The 23950-nt window shown below is 35.3% G+C and overlaps 6 protein-coding genes across 6 annotated transcripts; all 6 read right to left on the reverse strand.

The window, feature by feature from the left end:
* Window positions 1-1655: 1655 nt before the first annotated feature.
* LOC110997538 (cuticle protein-like) lies at window positions 1656-2865 on the reverse strand. The gene is made up of 2 exons (XM_045629838.1): window positions 2828-2865; window positions 1656-2753 (listed from the first exon to the last, which is right to left on the reverse strand). Exons 1-2 carry the CDS (start codon window positions 2837-2839, stop codon window positions 1656-1658), a joined length of 1110 nt encoding a protein of 369 aa, XP_045485794.1. The 5' UTR covers window positions 2840-2865.
* Window positions 2866-5526: 2661 nt separating this feature from the next.
* On the reverse strand, window positions 5527-6567 carry LOC123689094 (cuticle protein-like). Its single transcript, XM_022265750.2, has 2 exons — window positions 6532-6567; window positions 5527-6451 (listed from the first exon to the last, which is right to left on the reverse strand). Exons 1-2 carry the CDS (start codon window positions 6541-6543, stop codon window positions 5609-5611), a joined length of 855 nt encoding a protein of 284 aa, XP_022121442.2. The 5' UTR covers window positions 6544-6567; the 3' UTR covers window positions 5527-5608.
* Window positions 6568-10371: 3804 nt separating this feature from the next.
* LOC123689479 (cuticle protein 8-like) lies at window positions 10372-11091 on the reverse strand. The gene has a single exon (XM_045629733.1). The coding sequence runs from the start codon at window positions 11055-11057 to the stop codon at window positions 10452-10454; it is 606 nt and encodes a 201-aa protein (XP_045485689.1). The 5' UTR covers window positions 11058-11091; the 3' UTR covers window positions 10372-10451.
* Window positions 11092-13522: 2431 nt separating this feature from the next.
* Window positions 13523-14592, reverse strand: LOC110997814 (larval/pupal cuticle protein H1C-like). Its single transcript, XM_022266139.2, has 2 exons — window positions 14533-14592; window positions 13523-14456 (listed from the first exon to the last, which is right to left on the reverse strand). The coding sequence occupies exons 1-2, from the start codon at window positions 14542-14544 to the stop codon at window positions 13596-13598; spliced, it is 873 nt and encodes a 290-aa protein (XP_022121831.2). The 5' UTR covers window positions 14545-14592; the 3' UTR covers window positions 13523-13595.
* Window positions 14593-17906: 3314 nt separating this feature from the next.
* LOC110997805 (cuticle protein 19-like) lies at window positions 17907-20395 on the reverse strand. Its single transcript, XM_022266129.2, has 4 exons — window positions 20384-20395; window positions 19332-19487; window positions 18538-18704; window positions 17907-18013 (listed from the first exon to the last, which is right to left on the reverse strand). The coding sequence occupies exons 1-4, from the start codon at window positions 20393-20395 to the stop codon at window positions 17944-17946; spliced, it is 405 nt and encodes a 134-aa protein (XP_022121821.1). The 3' UTR covers window positions 17907-17943.
* A 983-nt stretch (window positions 20396-21378) lies between these two features.
* LOC110997696 (cuticle protein 7-like) lies at window positions 21379-23076 on the reverse strand. The gene is made up of 4 exons (XM_022265966.2): window positions 23020-23076; window positions 22625-22756; window positions 21862-22028; window positions 21379-21501 (listed from the first exon to the last, which is right to left on the reverse strand). The coding sequence occupies exons 1-4, from the start codon at window positions 23029-23031 to the stop codon at window positions 21441-21443; spliced, it is 372 nt and encodes a 123-aa protein (XP_022121658.1). The 5' UTR covers window positions 23032-23076; the 3' UTR covers window positions 21379-21440.
* Window positions 23077-23950: the final 874 nt, after the last annotated feature.

Here is a 23950-nt window from a genome sequence, read left to right on the forward strand (position 1 = left end):
ATAAAAAAATAAAAATACCGAGCAAAGCTCGGCCATCCAGGTACTGTTGATAAACTGTAGAAAAATGGTAACAAAACTGGACTTTCGATAGATGAACTTTAAGTACTAGCGATCGAATAACATCAAAATAAAATAGTGCTTTACGCATTGATCGTTCATTACTGTGGATGTATTTGAGTGCAATGTGTAAGAAGGTACACTAAGAAAATGTATATAATTATACAATTTGTTGTTCAATTAAGTGTATGAGGAAATTCCCGTAAATAAAAAAGAAATACATACTACATTTTGAATATGTTTTTATTTGGCCTAAACAAATATAACGAAAAATCAATCAATGGCGTAACAACCTTTTTAGGTCTAGGCGTCATATTTCTGTATCTGTTTCATGATTATTAGTTAATCTAATAGGAAAGTAGGTTATAGCCTCCTGTGCCACGCATATGCGTTGATTTTTGGGTTTAAGGCACGCCATTGTGCTCATGATGTTTTCCTTCACCGTTCGAGCGAATATTAAAAGAAAGTCCATTGGTGCACATCAAACCTACGACCTCAAGTATGAGAATCGTACTGAAGCAACTAGGCCAACACTTCTCAATTTTTTTGTCTCTGGTATAGTTTTACGATATAACTAATGACAGCTTTGATATCGGTATGGTGCATCGTAGTTATTCGATTGTATATTCATTGGGCCTCTGTACCTCAGGGATTTACATCATAAAAGTGTTATCTAATAAATGTGTCCAAATACTTCTCAAATAAATTAATTATTGTTATGTTTATTTTTAATCTGTAGTAGCAGTCAAATGGTAATAGTTACAAGTTCTCATGTAGAACTTTGTACGGTCAACTTTATCAGTAAAAGTTTCAGTTTATAATGATATAATAATAACCAAATTACGAAAACTTTTTATATAAACATAGCTGATTTTAAATACTTAAAAACCTTTGAAAATGTAGTTGATATATCTATTATTTTCATTAGACCTTGTATTTTTGTTTAATATAATAAGTACATTGATTATTTTAAGACAGTTTAAAAGCGTCCAAAAAATCTATAAATAATGTGAAGGTTTTTAAAGTTCTCAGCAGTGCAAAATACTAAACTTTGTGTTTGTATATTATTCGAGATGCCGCGTTGGTTTTTTTCTCTCATATACAAAGGTTCCCTCTGTGCAATAAGTACCTACCAAGAAGAGCACCATCTCAAAAACGGTACCTAGTTGCACCACGTAAAGTCTATGCGGCTCCGCAACACCAGTAACTATCGCTCGTGTCTATCTACCAATAAACTAAAATTAGTGAAAAATCAACAGACATAAGTAAAGAAATATCGCACTATTTTTACGGTTTTCATTTAGTTTAAATTTGCCGTGTCGCCGCTGACAGTAGACAATAAGTAATTCTCAATACGAGTATATGTTTTAGCGATGAGACGGTTTTATGGCGATTGTTGCAAATGCAAATCTGTCTTGAACAAAATACGAAATATTCATTTTTTAAGCATAATAAAAACGTTTTTTAAGACACAAAGCATTAATTTATAAAAAGCTATGGATGTAGAAATTAGAGGCCTTATTACATTGTTACAACATGTTTTTATTAAATAAATACATTTAATAAACTAAAGTTTAAATCTAGACTAGAAAGATTACTTAGTGAGCGAGGATTCTTTGAGTGTGAGCGGGTGCAGAGTTGCTGACGACAGCGTTGAAGCCGTTGTGGTCATCAGCGGTGTACTCTACGCGGCGGATTGAGCCGTCAGCTTCAACCAGGGAGTATTCACCATGTACAACATCTCCGTCGCGGCTCTCGTGCTGGGACTTGTTGTCACCGGTGTGGCCGTCGGCTACGGAGTAGGAGAAGTCGTAGCTGGGGTGTGCATCGTATTCCTCGTGTTGGGCGATGATGGCGCGGGCTGGAGCAGCGTGGACTAATGGGGAAGCGTGGACGACGGGAGCGACTATAGCAGGAGCGGCTTGGTAGGCCAGACGGGCGGGAGCAATGGCCTGTCCGTGACGAACGATGTTCTGGGAGGAGACTGCAGAGGCAGATGAGTAACGAGCGGGAGCAGCGTAAGAGAGAGGTGAGGCATAAGAGGCGGTGTTGTAGGCAATGGGAGCGGCTACGGCGATCGGCTGTTGGTGGCGAACGATGTTCTGGGAGGAGACTGCAGCGGCAGATGAGTAACGTGCTGGAGCAGCGTAAGAGAGAGGTGAGGCATAAGAGGCGGTGTTGTAGGCAATGGGAGCGGCTACGGCGATCGGCTGTTGGTGGCGAACGATGTTCTGGGAGGAGACTGCAGCGGCAGATGAGTAACGTGCTGGAGCAGCGTAAGAGAGAGGTGAGGCATAAGAGGCGGTGTTGTAGGCAATGGGAGCGGCTACGGCGATCGGCTGTTGGTGGCGAACGATGTTCTGGGAGGAGACTGCAGCGGCAGATGAGTAACGTGCTGGAGCAGCGTAAGAGAGAGGTGAGGCATAAGAGGCGGTGTTGTAGGCAATGGGAGCGGCTACGGCGATACGCTGTTGATGGCGGACGATGTTTTGTGAGGAGACAGCGGCGGAGTACCGAGCGGGAGACGCGTATGCAATTGGAGCAGATTGGTATGCAACGTTAGTGGCTACGGCGATTGGCTGCTCATGGCGCACGATGCTTTGTGAGGAGACCGCGGAAGCTGGAGAGTAGTGAACTGCGGGAGTAGCCAGGAGACCAGCGTTGGCCACCGCTAACACCGCGCTTAAAGCCAGTACCTTAAAAAAGAAAACATTAATTTTAAGAAAAAATCTTGATCATAAATGTATAATAATTTAACAGTTATACTTACTTTACAGAACATGTTGAAAGACAGAATTGGTCGATACTGATTCATCAAAGGACTAAGTGCAAGTTTTATACTAAAGTTTTAATTTTACAAGGTCGACATGATAAGTTTAACATATAAAATATTACTATCAGCGAAAGTTTTGCGACAGGTTTCGGTAGCAAGTTCAATGACTATTACAAATTTATATTTTTAGCAAACCCGGTCTGTCATTTTTTATGGTACAACTTTGAAGTGTATTATTTCTAAATATATTTTGATTGATTACTATAATTATTCAGAAACATGATTATTGGATCAAGTCTGCAAAATAAGGCACTTGTTGCTTGCATATAATTCGTAAAGCCTAAATCCTGTTTATTGTACCGTCACTTATAATTAAATTACTACTTTCTTATAATTACTGATTAAATTCAAATTATCGCATCGATCGTTCGCCCATTCTAAGATCAGAGTGTTTAAAGCGTTATCTATAATAAAAATCAAAGAAATTTTTGACCGTTTGCTTCCAACACATCCACAATAATTATTGACTGTTATCAAGATACAAAAATGTAATATTTCAGTTTGCTATAACCAATTTTTTTTAAATATTATTAAAAAAGGTGTACCATAAATAAAACCTGGGTAACATTGAAATTTATTAGGACATTAAAAGCGGCTTAATGTAGAAAGTTGCTAATATTTTTACTTTCATTGTTTCTTTCCCATTATTCCTTATGGGTCTCTTCTATGGCGTTTTCGTACGCTTTTACCGCATCTTCTAGGCGTAAAGCGAATGCTGAAGCATCATCGTGGTGATGGAAGATCCAGTTTCGAGGGCGCTGCTGTCGAATTTTTTCCAAGACAACACGCAAACAGCGATTGATATACCAGTCTGCAGTAACTGACCTTTCATCTTCTAGCACAATTTTCACGAAATTACCTTTTCGACCAAAGAATGAGACAATCATCTTGCTTCCTTGAATTCTTCCTTTCTTTAGTTGGCCGATCCACAAAAGGAAATACCCACTGAGCTGATTCTCTTTTGGTTTCGGGTTCGTAGCAATATATCCAGCTTTCATCACTCTTGACTATGTCAAATATAATAAATATGCATTTGATTCACCGCCGTTGAACTTAACTAACAGTTGGCGACACCAGTCCATGCGAAGGTGTTTCTGGTCATCGGTTAAAGTATGGGGTATCCATCTGGAACAAAGATTCCTGACGCCCACATGTTTGTGTAATATTTTTTGAACTTGGCTCATACCAATGGCTATGTTGCCCGTATCTGCTGATAGGTCATTTTCTTATCTTACTCCATCATGCGACGCACAGCACTGATGTTATCTTTAGCAGTCGCTGTTAAAGGACGCCCCTCAAGTGGATCATCAATGAGATTGCTACGACCACGCTTAAACTCTTTAAACCAATTGTAAATAGAGGCACGAGATGGGGCATCATTAAAAAATGCTGATCACAGCCTATAGCTTTGTTGTTGGGTTATCCCACAACGAAAGTCAAAATAAATCATTGACCGAAAATTTTCTCGCGTTATGTTAATTTTCTTGTTTAACAAGAGTTTTAGATTTTCCGCCAATTTACAAAAACAAATGACAAATAACAAATTAATGTAATATACTACATAAGGTTACCAAAGAGTTCTAAAATTAATATTTAAAAAACGGTTTCATTAGCAATGATTCTAATTGTCTTATGTTCCTAAAATTTTCAGTGTTACCCACGTCTAGGATATGCTTGATTTATTTGAGTATTGAATAATATTTTGGTATCCATTGATTTATAGTACTACGTAATTTTATTGATTGATGATATTGCGGCAATTTTATTATTTTTTATCCTATATCCTATTATTTTCAAGGCGTTGGGACGTGACAACCTGACGACGATGACGACAGCATCGCTCAAGGTCAGATGATGCCCCAGTGCTATTGCTCTATAAAAAAAATTGCTTTCGTTTTAATGACAATCGTAGTACGCTGTGCTGTGTACTTTAACAGCAGATAAATCTAAAGGTTATCCTTTGAAATATAAATAACGATTAAATTAATGCGTTATATAAAATTTCATACTTAAGTATGTATAACTACAATACTTACAATAAATTTTTGTAAATACTAAATATTGAAGAATGATTTTGTAAAAACAAAAATAATGAAATAAAAACGTCCACAATTTATGTTAAGCAAAAATTATTTTATAATAAGCCTTACCAGTACCTTATAATTTTTTTTGTCAATATTCAAGGCGATAGATAGCTGTTACATATTTTATTAGTTTCCGTTACTAAATTAATCGAAGAAAATGCAGTAAAACTATTACTGATGGCGCAACATGCGATAAAATATATCTTTACTGACAAGTACTTAAACATGTTCAATAGTTTTTTAATAAGAAACTTAGCTTTCTGTATACATCTGATTAGCCCTGATTCAGAGATTTGCGAACCTGTAATATCTTGAAAATATATTATCTTACAATATAATTGCTTGCGCAAGGCTGGAAGCAGAGGGGTCGGATTCATGCTTGCCAAAAACTGGCACAATTTGGGAAAGATATAAATAGCTCATAAAATATTTTCAGAACTGAATTTCATAAGTTGCGAATTTGAGTTTTGTCGATTTACTTGTACTACATATTTCTGAATATAATTACAAGAAGTTTTGGTCACGTTGCGCAGCAAATAAAAATGCAGAAAATTTACTTTGATCAACTACTGTGTTTATTTACAATAAATAACTTAATATGTATTATCCCACTCATAGATTTTTTGGTTGATGTTTAATGGTGGGCGAGAACAGCAGCCGGGGCGTATGCGGAGGCGGCGTGAGCGGGTGCAGAGTTGCTGACCACGGCGTTGAAGCCGTTGTGGTCATCAGCGGAGTACTGTACGCGGCGGATTGAGCCGTCAGCTTCAACCAGGGAGTATTCACCATGTACAACATCTCCGTCGCGGCTCTCGTGCTGGGACTTGTTGTCACCGGTGTGGCCGTCTGCTACGGAGTAGGAGAAGTCGTAGCTGGGGTGTGCATCGTATTCCTCGTGTTGGGCGATGATGGCGCGGGCTGGAGCAGCGTGGACTAATGGGGCAGCGTGGACGACGGGAGCGACTATAGCAGGAGCGGCTTGGTAGGCCAGACGGGCGGGAGCAATTGCCTGTCCGTGACTAACGATGTTCTGGGAGGAGACTGCAGAGGCAGATGAGTAACGAGCGGGAGCAGCGTAAGAGAGAGGTGAGGCATAAGAGGCGGTGTTGTAGGCAATGGGAGCAGCTACGGCGATAGGCTGTTGGTGGCGAACGATGTTCTGGGAGGAGACTGCAGCAGCAGATGAGTAACGAGCTGGAGCAGCGTATGAAAGAGGTGAGGCATAAGAGGCGGTGTTGTAGGCAATAGGCTGTTGGTGGCGGACGATGTTTTGTGAGGAGACAGCGGCGGAGTACCGAGCGGGAGATGCGTATGAAATTGGAGCAGATTGGTATGCAACGTTAGTTGCTACGGCGATTGGCTGCTCATGGCGTACGATGCTCTGTGAGGAGACCGCGGAAGCTGGAGAGTAGTGAACTGCGGGGGTAGCCAGGAGACCAGCGCTGGCCACCGCTAACACCGCGCTTAAAGCAAGAACCTTAAAAAGAAAAAAATATTAGTTAATTATTTATTTTTTATAGGTTACTAATTAACATACATTTTTGCAGTGGCACTTACTTTAGAGAACATGTTGAAAGAAAGAGTTGCTTGATACTGATTCATTAAAGGACTCAGAGCAAGCTTTATACTAAGGCGTTAAATTTTTCAAGGTCGTCGAGGTACAAAATATAAGGAATATACTGGCAAAAAAAAATATCGACCAGTGAAAGGTTGGGGACAAGTTTGGCTAGCAAGTTCAATGACTACTACAATATTACGCTTTTTCGTTTTATAACATCTATGCTGTCATTTTCAATGTCTTTGATAAATAATTTGTGGATGTGTGTTTAGTATTTTGGAATTATGATTTTGGAGTCTATGTATCGCAAACCTCAGTAATTCCAAATTTAAAAAATAAGAATTTTGGCTAATTACCTTAAAACTTATGACATTTTAACACTGGCTTGTTTTTTGTATAAAGTGCTTCTTATTAAAGTCATTATTATGAAACTTTTCAAATTTGTTCTTTTGTAATGTCACTTATAATTAATTTATACGTATTTAAATTTTGATAAATTTTGTAATTGGCGATTGATAAATAAAATATAACAAAATGTATGTAACACACAGAATCAGTCAGATCATGTAACGACTACAGGTTTGGAAATATTGGAGCCTATAATAGACGATCATTTCACTACATCACTACATATTATAAAACAAAGTCGCTTTCTCTGTCCCTATGTCCCTTTGTATGCTTAAATCTTTGAAACTACGCAACGGATTTTGATGCGGTTAGATAGAGTGATTCAAGAGGAAGGTTTATATCTATAATAACATCCAGAGAAGTACTGTTATTTTTGAGGTTTCTGTTCTGAAAATGTTACAAACTACGAAATTTAAATACATACACCGTAATCAATGAGGCATTTGAGCTGGAATTTGGAAAACTAATCCATCGGTATTTATATCCTTTCCACTGATACAAATACGTAAATAATTCTCCAAGTTATGCGTTGATTGACTCTCATCAATAAAGAGAACTGTTCGCATTTATAATTAATTCCAAACACACAAATCAATCTTCTTGCGAACTTTCTGAGCTGCGGAAAATTGTCTTCATCACTACATATTATAAAACAAAATAGCTTTCTCTGTCCCTATGTCCCTTTGTATGCTTAAATCTTTGAAACTACGCAACGGATTTTCATGCGGTTTTTTTTAATAGATAGAGCGATTCAAGAGTAATTTATAAGTATAATAACATTCATTAAATATATTTTTTCCGCTTACATTGCAAAAGCAGGCTGAACCCTACGAGTTTTATCAAAATAATGTACTAAGGGTCTGTTTCACATTGTATGGATAAAGTACCAAATAGCTATGCAACACATAAATTATTCGGAAGGTAAAAGTTCCGAAGAAATTTCGCGCTACCTGACAGTCGTGAAACGCAACAATCGTGTTTATCCTACCAATAAGTAATAAATAGCTTATTTGGAACTTATCCGGACATTGTGAAACAGGCCCTAAGTATTGTACACATTGAAAAGGTATACAGAAAAGTCCATGATGGTATATATCTATCTATATGGATAACCCACATTTTTATATACAGCGTTCACAGATTTTCTGTAGTGTATTTAGTATCAGCATTGCACCCGTGCGGAGCCGGGGCGGGTCGCTAGTTTTGTATATACATTAGTTGTTATTTTAATTCTTAACGGTTGTAAAGAAACTTCCCTGCTGTTTTACGAAGAAGGGCACAAACACAATACTAACAGTTAAGTCAGTTGAACAGTCTAACTTCTTTCTATACGGACACTAATTAGTAACTTGTAGCAGTAAAATCGGGGGATGCGCGACAGTCTTGAATTAACCCCTATCAATTGTAATAGTTATCTTTAATCTAAAATCTACGCCAATAAGCTTCTCTGGCGCTATTGAAAGAAACTATAGGTCATTATAGGCAAATGAAGAGGTCGTTGCACTTCAGTAGCGGTAATTCTCCTTATTTACGTATCCATAAAGATGAAAATAAGCTTAATTTGAAAACAAAATATTGGTAAACGTTAAAAAGCCCTGATACCCCATTTATGAAGTTAAACCTCTGACTGCCTTCTTGGGGCTTTAATTCTCGCACCAATTGAATTTTGTAGGGGTGCAGCTTCAGGTATTTGCGTAAAATGCGGTGTCATGAAATGGCACCCATCAATGTGTACAGCAGCCGAGCCATCATTTTTTTTATAGAACAGCGGGCTAACGGGCAGGAGGCTCATCTAATGTTAAGTGATACCGCCGCCCATGGACACTCTCAATGCCAGAGCACTCGCGAGTGCGTTACCGGACTTTTAAGAATTGGTACGCGCTTTTCTTTACTTTTTTTTTACTAATTTTATTGTTCGATTAAATAAGTGCTGCACACGCGAGGGTCTACTTATAATATTTGGACGGTTATTTTAATTAGCTAAATAAGTACTTCTTACACGGCTTATGTTTTTTTAAAATCTATCAACTAAATATGAACTTTCTTCTGAGACACCTTGTGTTACTAAGCGAAATATTCAATCCATCTAGACGGATGCCCGGATGGACCGACTAACTAACCATCTACGCCTTTTATATAACTAGTATAGTTCCTTTAATTAACCATTATTTTGCTATAAACGCCACCATATGTACATTATTTTTGTTTAAAAACCTATAAAAACGTTAAAGTTATTGTAACAAATATTTTAATGGAGGATATTTCATTTTTAGAAATAAGCCAATCTTTTGTTCTGGCTGTGAGAACTAACCTTGGTGAAAATACTTCTATCAATATGTCTCTATCTCATAAACAATGTTTCGAGGATATCTAGATGATCCTTTATCCTTTATCTTATAGTCTTCATGACTTCAAGCGTTAGATGCTGCAGATATACTGTCAGATTATACTGTCTATAAATTATTAAAAATGTGCTGAGACAAGATTAATGATTCTATTTACCGTGCACAACCATTTTTCGTAGTGCCTCCTAGTTCTTCTGATCAAACAATAATAGCATCACTCAGATAAGCCAACTGCCCATTATCCCGCTGTTCTTTTTAAAAGAAGTAACGTCTTATAAACATAACAATGAAAAAACATTCCCAGTTCTAATTTGTATTTCAGTTTTAATACGACTAATTGGACGTAGTTATACAAAAATGTTCCAATCCACAACTAGTTGAAACCAATATAATTACATTTTTGTGTTTTGACTCGGCATTTTTTTGTTTGAACTAGGATAATTCAATACTGTAGGTTTTATTCAAGTATTTCAATAATACTGTTCTATCATAATAGTATTTTTTAGAAATTGCTTTTTGAAATAAAGGTATTTTGGAAAAATCGTTTTGGAACGTTTTGGAAAAAATATTTTTTGTATGAAGGAGCACTCAGTATATTTTGTAAAAACGTTCCACATTTTTTAATTTTAAATAAATACTACTTGTTATTATATAAGAAGGATTTATTGTGAAAAACTTAAGTCTAACAAGAAATCGGTTAAAATAAAAAAAACTAAATCATCAACTTTTGCAATTAACGAAGCTTTAGCAATGAAATGAAACAAAAATATTTTTGAAAATAACTATTTATAAAAAAGTTATATACGACCTTGCACTTTTTAATCTTCACATTGGTGTCGAGGAACTAAAACGGCATCGATAATTGGTGCAGAAGCACCTGTGGCGTATTTGGCACATTTTAAAAATTCTTAGTCGAAGCTTTGACAGTCTGTATAAGTTGTAAAAGATAAAACACATAATGACATTCAAACTTATTAAAGTTATTTCCCAGCTATGCATAAACATGATTTATGTTTATAAAATACAGCATTATAACATTATATTCGCGGTGTGATTTAGACAGTGAAAGAAAAAAAACAGAAAATGTAATTTGATCAACTAGGGTGTTTATTTACAATAAATAACTTAATATGTATGATCCCATTCTTAGATTTTTTGGCTGATGTTTAATGATGAGCCAAAACAGCCGAAGCGTAGGCAGGGGCGGCGTGAGCGGCGTGAGCGGGAGCAGAGTTGCTGACGACGGCGTTGAAGCCGTTGTGGTCATCAGCGGAGTACTCCACACGGCGGATTGAGCCATCAGCTTCAACCAGGGAGTATTCACCATGTACAACATCTCCGTCGCGGCTCTCGTGCTGGGACTTGTTGTCACCGGTGTGGCCGTCTGCTACGGAGTAGGAGAAGTCGTATCTGGGGTGTGTATCGTATTCCTCGTGTTGGGCGATGATGGCGTGAGCTGGAGCAGCGTGGACTAATGGGGCACCGTGGACAACAGGAGTGGCGTGGACAAGAGGAGCGGCATGGCTGATAGCTACAGGGGCAGCGTGACGGACAATGTTTTGGGAGGAAATGCCAGAGGAGTATTGGCTGGGGGCAGAGTATGCCAAGGGAGCAGATTGGTAGTAAGGTGAGGCCACAGCAATTGGTTGCTCATGGCGGACAATACTTTGTGAAGACACTGCGGACGCTGGTGAGTAGTGAGCAGCTGGGAGGAGGCCTGCAGAGGCCACCGCCAAAACAGCGCTGATGCCGAAAACCTGAAAAAATAACATAATTAATTGTAATGGAAATTAAACCATTGAATTTGCTTCAACTTTTTAAAAAAATATGATACATTGATCAATGGTAGTTTCCAGTAAGATGAAAAAGATTGATTTGCTTAGTGTTTAAGTTATAAATAAAAATATTTTTTATAACCTTCTTGAAAACTTACTTTGGAGAACATGTTGTCTGTAAGGTTGTGATTCGAATGATAATTATCGGTTGCAAAAATCAACTTATATAGCATGTCATTTGAACTTTGAGGTCGACAAGTTTTGAACTACTTTGATTTCATAATAAGTTTACATGACTTTTCTCTCAAAGTACGTAGAAAGACGTAACGAAAGCGACATGACATTTAACTGTTATCTAGAAAAACATGTTTTGTTTTTAGGCGAAGAGCTACGGGGTTGCTTTTGGCTTCTTAACCTAACTTTTATGTATTCGTAAAGTAATTACAGTATTCATAAGGATTGTTCTATAGCCGTTGACTGCAAGTCAACATTAATACAATAGCTGAAAATGTCTCCTCTTCCAAAATGCTTATTTAATTACATAATATACCGTGTTACGTCATTGTTGCAATAAATCCTGAATAAAAAATGTTAATTCCAAAATAGTAAGGAAATAAAGTGTTATGTCCTGAGATTCTAAAAGACTATTACTACTATTTTTAAATGAAATTACCGTAATTCATGTGCACTTTTTACTTTTTGTTTCTGTATAAGTTTAGTTTATTTTTTGTTCCTGTTTATTTCTTTTCTTCTTAATAACTATATGTTATATGTATTTTTGCACTTCCTTATATAAATTAATATATCTTTTTTCTTTTCTCTCAGTGGTTGCCTGGATCTCTTGCAGAAAAGAAAGGTCGCCAGTTGCCCTTATTATCATTGAATTATGTTCAAGTTTTATATTGTAATGCAATGGAAGTGTTAATAATAAAAATAAATAAATACTAAGTAGGGTGTGTCTCCGCATGTATAATAGGACGCTAATATATTTACCTTAAGTTTAAACTAACTAAAGTTTAACTAAACACCAATTACAGAGGCCACAGCTTTATGGTCAGGGCGGTGAACAATTTAACTTGTGATATTGCCCTATTTGCCTTTAGTGTGGTGTCGGCAAGGAGAGCTAAGACATCTGACCTCCTCAGTGGAACAAATATTCAAATGAGTTTTTATAAGTGTTTTAGTTACTAAGTGTTAGTTAACTAATTTTTATTTTACTTTCTTTGATAATATATTAGTCGATTAAATTCATTGTATTGTTACCAATTCAGTTATAATTATTAGTAGATACTTAACTATATATAAAGATTTGCTTAATGGCGTACAAATATCAATATATTTAGCAAGTAAGTAAGTTATATGCTGTGAATTTCTCAATAAATAAAATAAAATATATTATGTAATTTTCAATAATTTATAAATTATTATGGCCAACAAGGGTGACCTTGTTCTTCCATAGTGCATTCTAAAGGCATCAGGTTTATTATACCTCATGAAACATTAACACACTAATTTTACATAATATACTAAACTTGGCGTTTCGCCTCTTAGCTGTCACTGAAAGCGATATTACGAAAAGCATTAATATTCTCTACGAAATCCAAATAGTAATGAAAACCATATCCTTTTAGCTTTTCGATAATTTCTTGTAAATGAAAATATTATTTATGGTAAAGTAGTCGGTACTTTGGGTTCATTCAACAGTTTTAATAATCGTTCAATTACTATTTTCGAAAAAACTTTGTGGGAAATTCTTTAATTTGAATTGCCTGAGTCAATTTCTCATTTATTATTGTCGTTATACCCTTCCATTGTACATGTTATTTTTCATGAAACTTTAAAAAACATTATCAAAGTTGTGGTTTGCTACCGCCATGTTGTTAACATGGCGCCATGTTTGAAGAATTTCGTTTCGAGTTTGAGAGTGGCAGAAATTTGAATTAAATTTAAATTAACAGTCAACAGGCTAGACAAACGAAACATCATGGATCTAAGTCATTTGCCTAGCTGTTAGATCAACTGGCTGCTAGTTAAACGGCTAAACTGTTAATTAAACGGCTAGTTAAGCTTGTTGGCTGGGACCACTTAAAGGCTAAACAGTTGTTAACAAGTGAATATTAAAGATGTGGTTAGTTAATATATATTTTATGTTATAATAATTTATGTGTATTTGTGAAAAAATTGTGATGTCATATTTTATTATATCATTTTATGCATCCACGTTGTTTTAAGACTTATAAATAAATAAAACAAATATAATCTAAAAGATTTTGTGGTCACTGCTACTGACTATAAAAATGTCTAGTAACTTAGTAGTGATATCTATTGACAATTTTAGCTAAGCTATGGTTTGGTATATATGTGATATATATATGGGTATATATATATATTATTCACATTAGTATCAATCACACATAACAACTTGATTAGTATTGTTGGAACAATAGTAAAAAATAAAAAAGTAGAGTTTAGTGCTTTTATTGTTATAAATAGAACTATTACAAACGATCCTATTCTACTCTGTATTAGGTCCGATCAGTGGTGGGCGAGAACAGCAGCCGGGGCGTAGGCAGGGGCGGCGTGAGCGGGTGCAGAGTTGCTGACGACGGCGTTGAAGCCGTTGTGGTCATCGGCGGAGTACTCCACACGGCGGATTGAGCCGTCAGCTTCAACCAAGGAGTATTCACCATGTACAACATCTCCGTCGCGGCTCTCGTGCTGGGACTTGTTGTCACCGGTGTGTCCGTCGGCTACAGAGTAGGAGAAGTCGTAGCTGGGGTGGGCGTCGTATTCCTCGTGTTGGGCGATGATGGCGCGGGCTGGAGCAGCGTGGACTAATGGGGCAGCGTGCACAACGGGAGCGACTATAGCAGGAGCGGCTTGGTAGGCCAAACGGGCGGGAGCAATGGCCTGTCCGTGACGAACGATGTTCTGGGAGGAGACTGCAGCAGCAGATGAGTAACGAGCTGGAGCAGCGTAAGAGAGAGGTGAGGCATAAGAGGCGGTGTTGTAGGCAATGGGAGCGGCTACGGCGATCGGCTGTTGGTGGCGAACGATGTTCTGGGAGGAGACTGCAGCGGCAGATGAGTAACGTGCTGGAGCAGCGTAAGAGAGAGGTGAGGCATAAGAGGCGGTGTTGTAGGCAATGGGAGCAGCTACGGCGATAGGCTGTTGATGGCGGACGATGTTTTGGGAGGAGACAGCGGAGGAGTACCGAGCGGGAGACGCGTATGAAATTGGAGCAGATTGGTATGCGACGTTAGTGGCTACGGCGATTGGCTGCTCATGGCGCACGATGCTCTGTGAGGAGACCGCGGAAGCTGGAGAGTAGTGAACTGCGGGAGCAGCCAGGAGACCAGCACTGGATACCGCCAAAACGGCGCTCAAGGCGATAATCTGGAAGTAAGTTATATATTTATTTAAAATTTAAAATCCTTTTTCTGTAAGTTATGAGCATATAATAAATACTAACTTTGGAGTACATATTGATTGAACGCTTTTTAACGATACACTGATAATTTTCAAGTTTCAAACCTGGTTTTTATAGCAACTCAATTTTGAGATTTACCTACAAGAATTTACTCGTCGTCCTTGTAGTTTTTGCACTTACTTTTCGCTAGTTACTTTTACTAAAAATAAAATTAACAAGTCTTTTTTTTATAGAACAGGGGTTCATCTGGGTCTGAGTTTGGGTCTTGTCCAAATAGAGTAGATATATTTTACTGTTTGTAAATTTACATTTAAGAAGCAAGTATTTAAATAATTATAATTAAATTGTTCATTAGTCATACTTTTACATTTGTATTCCTCGATATCCGAATAGCAAAATGAATCATGTGAATATGAGTAATAGTACTCATGATGCAGGTAATTTTGCGCTAATGATGTTCTTAATAATCCTTTGAAGCATTATATTTTGCAATAGCTTAAACAAGTCAAGGCAATAGCAATAACACGATACAAACCTGAGCTTTACGTATAGTTGTTTCAGGAAGAAGTGCAATTTTAATAAGACTATTTTCATTTCTATTCATTCATTATGTAAAAGAAGCGTAGATCGCCTACAAATAAATAAAAATAAAAAGCCTTTTAATTCTTACAGCTTATAAAACAAGAAGTTAGATTGAGGTAGTTTACTTACATACAAATATAAGTTTTGTTAGTTATTAGGTTTGTATTCTAAATTTACTTGTGTTAATTTTTCCTTAACCTTTCTATTAAACTATTATTCTTCATTTTATAAGAACTCTGTAGGTGAAAGCCTCCTCCAAGGATAGCCAGTCCTCTCTAGATCGACTTGAATCCAGTTGGAACCAGCTTCTTTGATGTCGTCTTTTCAGCTAGTCGTAGGTCTACCTCTCTTTCTTTTCCCGCCCAAATGGTAACTGTTTTCGTCCATTTCTTGTCACGTAGACGAGCCACATGTCCGGCCGACCTTCATTTTAATGACTGAGCGTGTTCTTATCCATCCCTTACTTTGGTTAATTTTCAAATTTTTATAATCTTTTTAATAAACAGCATACTGCATTCTATACCCCGCTGACATGCAATAATTTTATCTTTTGTTTTTTTAATTATTTTCCGCTTGGCAAGTATACGTAAGAACACGTTATTAGGCACGAGTTTAGTAACTTTAGTTTTAAGTTTGATCGGCATGGTGCTTTTGAATATGTCTTTTTTGTGTCTAATAAAGTTCTTTCTTTCTTTCATTGCCCAGTATTTTTCCAGATAAGCTGTGTCCTGCGTTCTACTTCTAGATCGTTATTATTGTGGTGTAAGCTGTTTACCCAGGTATATATAGCTGTCTACATATTTGAGATGGTCTATAGGAGCTATTTAAACATCAATAACTTAAGTCGAGATTATATCTGTATTCCGTAATGATTCTCAAAGATTCAGTCATCCATTAACAATTAAGAGCCTTGAAAAGTTTTATGTATGCGGTAATTTATTTTTAGCCATGGTCTTACTGACCGCAATGGCGTTTGGGAGAAAGGTGATTCAGATATAATTTGATCAGGCAGACTGCCGATTAATCATTCAAGGATTTTCGATAAAAGCGATACGACACAATACATATAAAACACATTGACATACGTATACACCGTCTTTGCATAGCTTTGAATAATTAATATGTCAAATATTAATACTGTAGATACAGATATAGTAGCAAATAACACTAGATCTAAAATGCGTATGTGTACTGTAATCAAATCAAATCAAAATTTATTTATTCATATAGGTAACAATGTACACTTAGAACGTCAAAAAAAAGAAATATAAAATGAATTTAATTTAACATTTACTGCCAGTTCTCAAATCAAGGGCGTAGAACGGAAGAGAAGAACTGGCAATAATTGTATACGATACAAAGCTGTCTGTAGTGGCTAGGATCCATAAAAATTTCGGTAACCTATAAAAGCTCTTTTGATTATTATTCATTTTTGTATGAAATACTAGTTTGGCCTTAATAGGCGCTTGGGCGTTCCCGCTACTAGCTCTGAACGCAAGCCTCAATTGCATCTTCTACAAGACTCGAACTTCGGCTTGGGTCTTCGTGATCTGGACTGCCTGATGGGCAATAAAACCGTTGTATAATCACCGAAGTAAAAAATATATCACGTTCCAAATGCAACAACTTCCATCTAGTGATCGGCAAGAGAATTGGCTAATTGATTAAACAGTTGCTTACATTAATGTTTTAACACGAACCATTAGATCTTAGGATACATCTAAGAATGCATGGATATAATATTCAAATAAAAATATTTTTTTCTTTTTCTCTTTAATACAAATATATAAACTATTAAACCTAGTATAAATAATTATCATGAGTGTTAGTGGTGATGATGGAGAATTATGTGATGGGTCCCAAATTTGACGTCCGCGTGGAATCTATGAGTGTAATGTATAGTATGATTATTTATATTAATTAGGAAAGTGAGAGCCAATTTATAGCTTTAACTCAAATTAGGATGACTCAATGCCGGTCGAATAAAAAATGAATATGAGTATTTTTCTGTTTTGGAAAAATATAAGTTATAAAGACTTGCTTGCTTATGTTACTTTGCGAAACTGTACTTATGGTATACTTTGTTAAACGACATCACATTGTAAAATATTTACTTTTCAATTTATAAATACTTACTTTAAATTCTTCTTCTAGTGTGATGGTCTCCGTGGTAGTGCACAATCCTCTCGGAGCCATCAGACTGATGCAGATGACTGACGTAGACACCCTTTACAACGTCTCCATCTCGGAACTCGTGTCGAGATTTCCTATCTCCCGTGCGATGGTCTTGCATTTTGTAATCGAAATCATACTTGGGATGAGTCTGTGAATAGAAAACACATTTTGTGTTTATTAAACTATAAAATGTTCTCGTAAGGACGAGGCTGTATTTTATTCACATTTTATATTTTTAATTAAACAATTTCTGGCCTAAATTAATGAACGGAGAAACTAATATGGTCATAATCAGGGCCGGACGAGATAACTGCCGGTTCAAATAACTAATTGCTTTGAATAAGTTTGAAATATGAAATTGTTGCAAAAACTCGTTTTGCAGCGGTACCCATATTTGTATTATTGGCATTTTGTCAGTGTACAATACATTTTTATATTAATTAGATCGTCATCATTACTGTCTTGTAATAAAATCAATAATGAATGTTATGATTAATAAATAGTGGATTTGGGACAAGAATACAAATAATTTTTCAATTTTAAATAAAACATTTAATTTTTCATAGCTTGTACACTTCAAATATATACAAAGTTATAATTTAATTTAAATACAAAAGTCAGGAGTATCGTTTCAAACATTTATTTGTTAGTTGATGATTTTCCTGTTATAATAAGTTAATCTTTTAATCTTATAAGTTAGTAGTGACCGTGGGGAGCGTAGTGAGGGACGGCGTGGTGCGTGCCATATTTTACATCTGCGTGGAATCTGAAAACAAATGTTTATTTATTATTATTAAAACTTCAACTGTTTTATTTTTATTTTTTAAAAATAAATATAGAATTCCATTCCAAAGCTATATAGCGACTGTCTTTTAATACATTATTTAATTCCGATTTGTAGAAAAAGTGGCGGAATGTTTAATGCCAGTTCTGCTGTTCCGTTCTACTCCCTTGTTTTGGAAACTTTGTATAATTAGAAGAATTTTATATTTTCTTTTTGAAGTTCATAAGTATACGTTGTGTTACCTAAAAAAGTAAATGATTTAGGAATTGATTAGGTTTAATAATTCATTTTGCGGGAATCAAATCCTAGCATTACTAAATATACTATAACACATTATTGCTATTTCAGTAACCAGTTACTTTGTTTCACAAAAGTTATCAAATTTTTTAAAGTTTAACTATAATGAAATTTAGATATCTATTATGAAAGACTTAATGAATATTTTTAGCTGTGTATATTTTACTATATACTCTATGAAAATAAGTAGAAAAGTCTTAAAAAATTACCCAGAATGATCATCGCTGTAGTAATTGACAATCCTCTCCAGGCCGTTTGGTTGGTGAAGAGCGTATGCACCTCTTACCACGTCACCATCTCTGTGCTCCTGTTGGGACTTAATATCTCCAGTGTGGTGGTCTACTACTTTGTAATCGAACTCGTACTTAGGATGCGTCTGAAAAATATGTTGGTAATAATTATAACACAAGTGACACTACAATCAAAATAATAGGGAATTAGGTGATCAGTCTTCGATGTGTGTCGATGTTTTTCTTCACCGTACGAGCGAGAGTTACACATAAAATGTCGATTCGAGCACAGCCGGAAATAGAACCTACAACCTCAGATATGAGAGTCGCACGCTGAACGCCACTAGACCATTACTGCTCTTCATAAATGCTGCTGGTTAAATAGTTATTAAAATCTTTAATAGAGCTTTGTTTAAGCTTTAATTTATAAGAAATAACTTAACATTTAAAATAACAGCTTGTTAAGAAATCTTATCAATGAATGGCTATGATACGCCTACGGGTGTATCATAGCCATTCATGCATATTAAAACATGATTTTTTGAAATATGATGTCTTCTTTCTTTTCTTCTTATGGCTCTATCTCACTCTCTCTCTCGATCTTTTTCATTTCCTTGCTCCCTACTCTCTCTCTCAATCAGTCTCTCTCCTTTTGTTTGACAAAAACGCTGAACATCTACTATTATTATTATTGCGTTTTATGTATAAAAAAATACCCTCATGCGCACTCTGTTTTAAGGGCAATATTTTGTGTAAATACAAGAATTACATACATGATAGTCAATCTGGTGTCCGTATCCATGATATCCTCCAACGGGAACTACTTCTGGATGACCATCGTACTTGATCAAGCGTGCTTCGGATTGGGCTCCATGGCTTGGTATGTAATGACCAAACACAGCCGCGATGACAGACGCAAAACAAAGAACCTAAAACACACAAATAAAAAATGCACTATTATAAAACAAGTATTGTTTTGAACGATCGAATAATGAATGCTCGTGTATAAAACATCTATTGCGTGTACGCCTTTGCGTGTTGAAGGCAAAATTTTTATTCATAATAATTATACACACAAGATCATATCATCTCTAAGATCTCTGAGATCCGCAAATTCATTGTGAATTTTTCATTAAAAAATTCTAAAGGCAAATCAATATTATTTTTCATATAAGACTGCTGTTTTAAATTCAATGTACCTAGTAATGAATAATATACTTCAGCTAATTCTACAACACGATCAAATCGTTTTAAATTTTTCAAAAACATTTCAAACCTAAGCGCCCAAGTGCACTGCCATGTGCATGCCGACATTTGGAGAATCATTTAAAATAACAAAGGGTTAATTAAAACGGTTGCAAAATACGTTATTTCCTTCAAAGGTCAGCTGTTGATTGAACAAATTAACCTAGATATTATAATTGACAATCCTCATTACAAGATGTTTCATACGTGTTTAACCTTTAATCAGTTGAACTGATTTTATTGAAACTCAAAGCGTATTTTACGATCTGCAAGTTAACTATTAATTACTCTCCAATAACGGTGATACAATCGGTCAGTAAAAGTTCTGTAACGAAAGGGTAGTCTTATCTGCGCCCATCATAAATTTAACACTTTTGCCGATCCTACTGGACGCCCAAATTCATCGCAACCGATGGATACCCATTTTAAGTGGGTGCGTTGCCGGCCTTTAAGGGTACACTTTACTTTTTATTTTAACTGACAGTACTCCTTCATGAAATTGTACTTGAAGATCGGAAAATATGGCTAACTAAGATAACTTTCTGAACAATGAACTATTAGAAGTAAAAAAAAATGTCACCTTTGAGAACATTTTTCACTGGATTCTAACGTCCTAGGTAAAATATTAAACTGAATTGATTAAGGATTATATTTCATTTTTATACTATTAGCAACAAGGTGAATATCGAAATGTAGGATTTCTCTCAATTATTGATAATTACTGTTAAACCACGTAAGAGTAAGTGATTATGCCTTATAGGATGTGATAATGATCATAACATACGTTATTTGGTTGGCAATGAATATATAATTATATACAGTTATAATTTGGTGCACTAATGTGTTTGTTAAAAAGGAAAAATATATGTAATATTAACATATGTGTTGTTATAATTAATAACAATGAATATAAAATAAATAATAATAGGAGATAATGTGTCTTGGCTAGATGTATATAAATAAAATGGATTGGATGGAGAATGGATAACCATTTTATTGTTTTTTACAAGTAAGTCTTCTAAGATTGTATGGGTGTAAGTTATGCTGATTTCTTCACTTTTAACACATTAGTTGGACGCACAGAAAGTCAAGTCTCGCACACAAGTATCAAAATAAAAATTAAGTATTACTTTTATTGATGTTACCAAATATATTATTTTATATCACATAGACACGAATATGATTTTGGTTAATGTTATAGAGATAATAGTCGCGACAAGAACTCCTGTGAATAGTAATGCAGTGTTACCAAAAACCTACATTTAATTTCGTTAATTTGCTTTATAGAGTCGCTATTTAAATATTTATTGATAAAAAATTGTATTAGTTTTTTTTATAAAATAGGGGGCAATCGTCCTTTCTGATATTAAAGAATAAACGGCCCATGGACACTGCGTGCGTTGTCGTCCTTTTTTTCCTGCTATTTTCTGGATAATTATTGCGATACGCTTAAGTGAAGTTAAGTATAGGTATATTTTTTACTATCCGTAATTAATTATTTCTAAAGGCATATGTTCGTACTACAATTATTATCTGCAATATACACACATACAAGGATAAATAATTAGAAATGAATTATTTTATAAACAATTTAATGAGCTTATCCTAAATATGTAACAGTTTGACTAGATTGCTGCTTAGTGGTGGTTGGGGGCCTGGTGGGAGGATTGTCCTTCACGATGCACGACGGCGTTGAATCTGAAAGATCAAACATTTCATACAAATTTTGAAACATATTATAACATACATTTGCCATAATATGAACGTGTGTTTTATACTTTCAAACATTTTCAAATGTTTTATATTACACTCTTTATAATACATGAAGGACTTCTGTTTTATCCCGTTTACCGTGACCCACAGGAAGTCTAGATTGAACTAGGTCATATGAAACCAGATCGGATCTATTTTGTTTCCCCTATAGCCTTGCCAAATTCATAACAGACCATGTTCTTCGTTGACAATAATAGAATTTTTTTTTTTAAATATTACATAAATACATATAAAATAAGTTTTAGTTTAGATTTCCTGAACAAAATACTGACAGTAGAAACTTACCCGCTGTGTGGGTCTACGCTGTATTCTACACGCCTGACGGTGCCGTCGGCTTCGTGGAGGCTGTATTCACCGCGGACAACGTCGCCTTCACGAGTCTCATGCTGGGACTTGAAGTCACCGGTGTGAGGGTCCTGAACGCCGTAGTTGTAAGAGTAATGAGCTGGTTCCTGTAAATCATAATAAATATCTATATCCTATATATCCTGTATACTTTAGAAATTTCAATCAATATTTTATATTTGCTGTAATTGCCCGTGTTAATTTGTATGTAGTGTGATGTTGTAGTCGTTAGTATTTAGTACAGTCTTAAGTCTTTTTCATTAATTTACCTGTATAACATTTTTTTTCGATCTAAACCAGTAGGTAATACTTGAGATAAGCCCCAACCAAAAAACTCTTCAACTTAATTATATAAATATAGTTTATTTACTAATTATCCAGAAATGACACAATTCATTTAAAAGTCATAATATATTATGTCAACTATTAATGTTATTATGTGTTTTACACACTTTGCCTTTTTATAAATTAAGGCGCAATTTTATTAGTACTCCAGCAGTTTTATATACCTTGCCTGTTATAAAATTAATAATAACCACTTTATTAACATCCCCAACAATATCACAGAACAGATAAAAATCAAAGAGGACAAGAGATGCAAATGGGCGGATTTACTACAGAAAGGGATACTATAATTAGTGTCCAAAACAATATTACAAGTACAAAATTTTCCTGCCTCATATTGTAATTAAATATAACTTACATGGTAATCTTGTTGAACAGCAGCAGCGTATTGTGGTTGATGCTGAACAAGATTGTGGGAAGCCTGGCCATAGCCATTGTTGTATCCGTATTGCCCGGAGGCAACAGCGATGGTGGCAGCAATTACTAGGACCTGAAATAAGCTTAGCTTCAATATTGTTACGTCACATTCCAATGGCAATTTGAGGAGTTATTTTAAAAATATTGGTCCATAAACCAGGCGTTTGCTGTTTCTGAATACACACAAAGTTCTGAATTTGAATTCTTGAAGAACTTTCTTGAACATTTTAGCCAAATTGGTTTTCTTTTAAATGCGTTATAATTTAATATGAAATATTTATAATGAACATCGATTCATTACAAGAATTCCGTGGATGTTAATGTAATAAAATATACCTTGAAGTACATATTTGATTCGTAAGTTTACTGTTTGCAATGTAATATGTTAATGGTACTTACATGATTATAATTACAGCTTTTATACTTTTTGTTTCAATACAAAGCTGTAATAATGAAAGTTTTTAAACTGGTTTCGGTTGACACCCAATCGATTTTAAGTTACGCAGTTCAACGTATTATGTGATATTATAATAAAACAAAAGCCAATAATAACTACAATCGTGATGCATACAATATATAGTAATATCTATCTATCTTCTATTCTCGGTAGAGACACTAATAAAATATATATACTATACTACACGGTGCTTTTGCGTTGAAAGTCAACAAATACTTAAGAGTTGCGGTATGGCATATTAGCCAGTAGCCACATTTAACGAATAACTCATTCAGTGCCGGATTAAGCCAACGCGGGGCCTCTAGCAAATTCTATTCTTCTCAAGTTTAAAGTTTTAAGTTAAGGTTTCTAATAAAACAAATATTTTTTTTTAACATAATATCGGCAAATATAGAAATAGTAACACTTTCAATTAGACTTATTTAAGTAAATTATTATATTATACAATATACATTCCACAAAGTGAGATGATTAAGACAATCTTATAAAAAAAATAAAAATCTGGCCGCTTGAAAGGTAGATGTGGTATAGATGCTAGTCTAAATATATCGGTTACAATTAAACTTTTGATCATAACGGTAAAAAGTAAAATACCTACTTATTTTAACGATTTAAAGTGACGAATATAGTTCGCTGCTATGTGAATTAATATTTTTTTACGGCTATGTTGGAGTACGGGGCCCCTAAATCCGCGGGGTCCGTATCATTTGCTACTCTTACTACGTGGCTAATCCGGCACTAAACTCATGTATTTATCGCTACTGGTTTTCTGCTTCTGACAAATATTATATTATATCTGGTCAATGAACA

The sequence above is a fragment of the Pieris rapae genome, chromosome 10, assembly GCF_905147795.1.
Source record: "Pieris rapae chromosome 10, ilPieRapa1.1, whole genome shotgun sequence".
NCBI classification, from domain to species: Eukaryota; Metazoa; Arthropoda; class Insecta; order Lepidoptera; family Pieridae; genus Pieris; species Pieris rapae.